The sequence below is a fragment of the Ceratina calcarata genome, unplaced genomic scaffold (assembly GCF_001652005.2).
Source record: "Ceratina calcarata isolate Rehan_Ccalc_2016 unplaced genomic scaffold, ASM165200v1 scaffold776, whole genome shotgun sequence".
NCBI classification, from domain to species: domain Eukaryota; kingdom Metazoa; phylum Arthropoda; class Insecta; order Hymenoptera; family Apidae; genus Ceratina; species Ceratina calcarata.
In genome coordinates, this window is record NW_017179064.1 from 21,441 (window position 1) to 27,828 (window position 6,388).

At 33.9% G+C, this 6,388-nt stretch overlaps 1 protein-coding gene across 1 annotated transcript; it reads right to left on the minus strand.

Annotated features, from left to right (window-relative positions):
* Positions 1 to 655: 655 nt before the first annotated feature.
* On the minus strand, positions 656 to 5,838 carry LOC113465007 (ubiquitin carboxyl-terminal hydrolase 7-like). Its single transcript, XM_026818106.1, has 16 exons — positions 5,763 to 5,838; positions 5,244 to 5,516; positions 4,999 to 5,117; positions 4,779 to 4,913; positions 4,183 to 4,377; positions 3,868 to 4,039; positions 3,599 to 3,770; positions 3,363 to 3,516; positions 2,913 to 3,109; positions 2,367 to 2,408; positions 2,243 to 2,284; positions 2,052 to 2,169; positions 1,826 to 1,988; positions 1,345 to 1,516; positions 1,113 to 1,266; positions 656 to 859 (listed from the first exon to the last, which is right to left on the minus strand). Exons 1-16 carry the CDS (start codon positions 5,836 to 5,838, stop codon positions 656 to 658), a joined length of 2,388 nt encoding a protein of 795 aa, XP_026673907.1.
* Between the last annotated feature and the right edge of the window lie 550 nt (positions 5,839 to 6,388).

The window sequence follows — 6,388 nt, forward strand, 5'->3', positions numbered from 1 at the left end:
ATATGCGACCTAAAGAAAGAAAATTACTATAAATATATATACATACATTACATTAATTATTGTTTCACTTACGAGGTCACTGAACTGTTCATCGTTTATTTGGTCCACATCTATAAAATCTTTTAACCTCTTTAAAGGGAAGTATGGTGGACGCGGTACCCTGTTTTTTAACTCAGTCAGCATTAGTCTGAAGATGATGAAGAAGGAGGTAGTATTTCAAGTTGATACATTCGACATAATAAATACTTACTTTTGATTGACATTTATGCGTTCCATTACTTGAGTCAGTGTTCTGTAAAGAGAAAAAAAGTATCAGAACGTTATGCTACAAATACAAGCGATCTACTACTAGAAATAATATATTCGATACTTACTTTTGGTTATCCTCTATCTCGCGGACGAGCTGCATTATTGATCTGCAAATATAAGAGTAGAATCTTATGAAATTTCAATTGCTAATAAATTTGCTAGCATTGGAGCACGTGAGTCCAACTTGGGCTCAAATTAAATCTCGAAATCTCTAGTTTAATTAATTTTTAGCGATAATTCCAACTACATCGACTCTAAACGGATGAAAATCCGTTGCACAAAGTTTCGAAAATGCAAGCTACGTGTCCATGCTATCTGGGTAACGATATAGAATAAATGAGCTAACTTACGTGTTCGAGGGTGCAGATTCTGTTTGCCCGCAGCTGTCAGGAAAGTGAGCGTCGCTATCCAGGGAGGACTGCGAACGTTCGCTCATGTACACCAACATGTAAGCGTTCGTGCAAGGTTTCACTCCTTGACCACCATAATTGTGTTCGATAGCTTCTTCTTTCGTACACCTCGAGACAACATCGTCGTCGAATTTGTACCACTGCTTCAATATTAAGTACATACGATCAAAACCATCAATACGAAGAAATTATTTATAATTACTTAATAACAGAACGTAAGCATATACTCTATAAAATATTAAATTACTTAGTTTAAAATTAAATACTTGAGTGATAGCTACCGTGAAACAAATATATTTTAGACAAAACAAAATAGATTTATAAATTATTTGGAACAACGTATGCTTCGTTATATTTACAAATACTAGTTTGAATTCAAAGAAATTTACATACTTCGCCATCACCGGCTGGATTGATAAATACAACATAATGCCCGCCATGATTATCGCCGCTGTGAACTAAGACCGCATATAACCGATAGTCCGCATTTGTAAATTCTTCGTTTTGTAAATATTTTCCAAGATTTATTCGTTCAGAGAATTCAAACCTTTTTAAAATGGTCAAGTTTAGTTGCATGTTCAGTGGACACCAAAGTAATTAATGCGTACTAATATGTAATCCTTACCTATCATTACATTTCATAGAACACATTGTACCTCGGTCGTACTGAAATCGACTTAAATGTAAAAGCAACACTGGTGGAAATGATAAAAAACTAAGACCTTTTTCTACTTCTTCTAATCCATTCTTACCTTTCAATGTTTCAATATTCAGGTAATCGTCAAAAGATTCATAAACTAAATAAAAATTAACTTGCTAAATACATACTGTACATGAAGCTTCGAAACCTACTAGTCCTACCTTTATTGGACGCGGCTTAGTCATCGTCATCCCAAGAGTACCGTTGTGGGACGTTTCTGCGAGCTTTCATCTCTATACTTTCATGAATGGTTTTTAATGCCGCCACCATTGCCATCGTGAACTCTGATTTTGTTGGCGGATCGAAATGACTGTTTTCTTTCATTGGGAGACGTTTAATTTTTATGGTGTGTTATAATCCTTAATATACTGAAATTATACAAGATCGCATTATAGAAGATAATAACCGTATATAGCGGAAGTAACTTTTGAAGTCTTGAGTGCCTCTGTGCCATGTCGGTCTCCAAACCATGTTAATTGGCTAATTACGTGTTCGGTCATAGTTTCGTTTAAGGAGACGGTCACCGCTTCATCTAACGTAAAACCGCCCAGTGACTTATAGTATACGACCTAAAGAAAGAAAATTACTATAAATATACATACATACATTACATTAATTATTGTTTCACTTACGAGGTTATTGAACTGTTCATCGTTTATTTGGTTCACATCTATAAAATCTCTTAAGCTGTTTAAGGGGAAGTGTGGTGGACGCGGTACTCTGTTCTTTTTTGACTCAGTCAGCATTAGTCTGCAGATGATGAAGAAGGATGTAGCGACTCAGGTTGATACATTCGATACTCAATTCGATAATAAGTACTTACTGTTGATTGACATTTGTGCGTTTCATTGTCTGAGTCATGGTTCTGTAAAGAGAAAGAAAGTATCAGAACGTTATGTTACAAATACAAGCGATCTATTACCGGAAATGATATATTGAATACTTACTTTTGGTTATCCTCTATCTCGCGAAGGCGCTGCATTATTGATCTGCAAACATAAGAGTAAAATCTTATGAAACTTCAATTGCTCATAAATTTGTTAGCATTGCAGCACGTGAGTCCAACTTGGGCTCAAATTAAATTTTGAAATCTCTAGTTTAATTCATTCTTAGCGACAACTCCAACTACATCGACTCAAAACGAATGAAAATTTTGCACAAAGATCCGAAAATGCAAGCTACGTATCCGTGCTATCTGGGTAAAGATACTTACTTTTGGTTATCCTCTATCTCGCGGAGGCGCTGAATTATTGATCTGCAAACACAAGAGTAGAATCTTAAGAAACTTCAATTGCTAATAAATTTGTTAACATTGGTGCACGTGAGTCCAACTTGGGCTCAAATTAAATCTTGAAATCTCTAATTCATTCTTAGCGACAATTCCAACTACATCGACTCTAAACGAATGAAAATCCGTTGCACAAAGTTTCGAAAATACAAGCTACGTGTTCATGTTATCTGGATAACGATATAGAATAAACGTGCTAACTTACGTGTTCGAGTGTGCGGATTCTGTTTGTCTGCAACTGAAAAGAGATTGAGCGTCACTACCTAGGAAGAACGAATATTCGCTCATATACACCAACATGTAAGCGTTCGTGCAAGCTTTCACTCCTTGACCACCATAATTGTCTTCGATAGCTTCTTCTGTCGTACACCTCGAGACAACTTCGTCGTCAAATTTGTACCACTGCTTCAATATTAAGTACGTACAATCAAAACCATCAAAACGAAGAAATGATTTATAATTACTTAATAACAGAACGTGAGCATATACTCTATAAAATATTAAATTGATTAGTTTAAAATTAAATACTTGAATGATAGCTACCGTGAAACAAATATATTTCAAGCAAAACAAAATAGATTTATAAATTATTTGGAACAACGTATGCTTCGTTATATTTACAAATACTAGTTTCAACCCAAAGAAATTCACATACTTTGAAATCACCTACTGGGTTGATAAATACAACCCATTGACTGCCATAATTGTCGCCGTTGTGAACTAAGACCGCGTGTAACCTGTAGTCCGCATTTGTGGCTTCTTTATTTGGTAAGTATTTTCCAAGATTTATTTTTTCATAAAATTCAAACCTTTATAAAATGGTCAAGTTTAGTCGCACGTTGAGTGGGCACCTTTAAAACTACTTAATGCACAGGAATGCGTAATCCTTACCTATCATTACATTTCACAGAACATTTTGTAACTTGGTCGTACTGAAATCGCCTTAAATTTAAAGGCAACACTGGTGAAAATGATAAAAAACTAACACCTTTTTCTACTTCTTCCAATCCACTTTTTCCTTTCAATGTTTCAATACTCAGGTAATCGTCAAAAGATTCATAAACTAAATAAAAATTAATTTGCTACATACATACTGTACATGATAAGTGAAATATTAATTTCTAATAGTAAGTATAACAAAATATTTTCGTAATACTTACTATTTTTCTTGCCGTTAATATTTAACTGTATATCATAGAAAGTGTCAGCTCTAGTCGATTTGCAATCGGAATTTGGAAATTTGATAAACGACTCCATTTTGCTTTCAAATAATTTTGGAACTGTATTTTCTACACATGTTCCTTTCATTTTTCTTTCCAAATCATGTAACAGCTAAAATAGTTAGGAGTAAGCAATAAGGAATTGCGGAATAAGGAATATTAATTGTGGCAAATTATTGAAATAGACATTTACGACCGTTAATTCTTATTGTTTAACATGTATCGTTAATCGTAAATCACATTACTATCGCTTACCCGGTATAAAAATTCTCGTACATCATATTGTGTGTAAGAATCCAATGTTCCCCAACCGAAAGTTTCCGTTAATTTTTTTGCATCTACTGAGTAATCAGAAAACTGCAAATCGTGAAAAATCCTTTGTACAGCCAGAGCAACGCTCTCGCTTGAATCGTCGCTTTCTGTTGGCATTTTATAAACTGCTTCACGTAACTGGAAAATAAATTTTGTAACTATTTAAAGGTCTGGATCGACAAGGTATTAGGCCGGTATTCAGAGTTGTTACTTATTCTGAAGATTGTCTTTAGAATTTGCTATCCCTGTCTATCCCATTTTTTTAGTCCTTGTCTTGTACAGGGAACAGGGATTTAAGCAAATGCTTAAGACGATCTTAAGAATAAGCAACGACTCTGAATACCGGCCTAAGAATCGTTCATTAATATTGAATGTGCGTCTAGACGTATGTTGTATCTTTTATGAACGTGGTCACTTTATAATTACAATTTATAAATTGATTTCCTTCTATTATTCATTTACCATTCACTCAAGTATAAGGAAATTAATGCGTGTCAGTACAAGTTAGAACTTCAATCTTTAAGATATCATTAACCTACCTGATTGATAAAATAAAAAGTTTGAAGTAACGAATTCATATAGTTCGTAGCACCTTGATTTTTTAAACCTACATATCCTGTATGTTTTTTACTATCCCAATTGACACCATGTGGAGCATCAGCCATCACATGAACCTATTTTTCAGAGATTCACGTTAAAGAATTGTTCACAAATAATTATATTATCAATCTTCTTGATTAAAATATATGATACGCTAACCTCGAGCGTAATAGAATCATCCTTAAGGAAACCTTTGTCAGAATCCAGGACATCCTGCCATCTCATAAAACATTTGAATCCCCAGTTTTTGTGTTCATTACAGAAGAGATGGTGGATCTCTAAAATAGGAATCCATGCTCTCAAATATACATATGCAAGAATGTGTACATAATTATGATTCAGAAGTTAAATAAAGGGAAATAATGCTCTGGAAATTAGGTATTAATAATACACAGTAGACTAACTTCTACTAAATGGTTTGTGTCCTTCCTGACAAGCAAGCAATCGAAGATCTGCAGTTGCATAACATCTCCATGGTGATTCACTTTTTTCATTACATTGTAGGTAAAAACCAAATACTTTTGATCGGGATCCGTCTTCCATCTGTTCCATGCATGGCTCTACTAGTATTGTCCATGGCAAAGTGCGGACATAGCATGGTGGTGAGAATTGCCTTCTTTTCATTTTAGAAAAATTTTTCACTGTGTAGCGAAATGTCGCTTCTGACCTTGCTTTATCTAGTCAGAAATAAAAGAAACAGTATGCTTCAGAATCAATTCCTGCCAATATTTTCAATAAATACATTCTGAGTCATATTAATGTTATTAAAATGATTTGTTGAATACAAATTTGACAGTGTAGAAAATTTGCAAGAAGAGAATCTTTAGATAGTGCTTTTAATAGTTTTGATCATTACGTAGTGTTACATTAATTCATTGAAAGAATGTGTCCAGCAAATTTATGAAATTCATATTACTTCCTACCTTCCTCCATTTCTTCAACTTGGTCTGCATAATCTGACTCTGACTCTCCGTTCGTAGGACTAGACCCTTCCATCATTATTTGGTATTTCTAAACGATATTACGATAGCTACTTTTTTATTACTTGACTAAATTCTTAAGAGCTATGAGTTCCTTTGGGAAAAAATGGATTTATATCCTAAAAATGCAATTATATGCATATCACACGTATAAAATGATATAATAATATTTCATGAATGTCAGACTTTGGATACACTTATACTTTGTACTTTTACACATTAGAAGTTCTACATATTACCAGAAGAATGTTACGCATCTTTAAGCAACAAATAACTAAGATTTGTCCATGAAACTAAATAATTTGACTGGGTGTTTTATGACAATCATAAGAATCGGATTTACCAAAACATCCATATAGCAATTTATACAAATTTTTGGTAGAAAATGCTGTGTCAGATTCCAATCATTGTGACGTAATTACGATGTATTTTATTCAGATGAATTACTACAAATAAATTGTTAAGCAAATACACCAATACCTCGCTTTGCGTCGTTTCATTTTGCGTTTTTTCGAAGTTGCGTCGCTGCTTAATTTTCACTGTGCGTCGTTAGATTTTCGAGGTTGCGT

What these genes read in the sequence shown, in the direction of transcription:
- LOC113465007 (XM_026818106.1), bottom strand. Translation starts at nt 5,838, where the DNA reads ATGATGGAAGGGTCTAGTCCTACGAACGGAGAGTCAGAGTCAGATTAT. An exon ending in AGTTACTTCCGCTATATACG is followed by an intron (nt 1,517 to 1,825) that starts GTTATTATCTTC and finishes ATTTTTATTTAG; the next exon opens with TTTATGAATCTTTTGACGAT. An exon ending in TCTATGAAATGTAATGATAG is followed by an intron (nt 1,267 to 1,344) that starts GTAAGGATTACA and finishes CATTTTAAAAAG; the next exon opens with GTTTGAATTCTCTGAACGAA.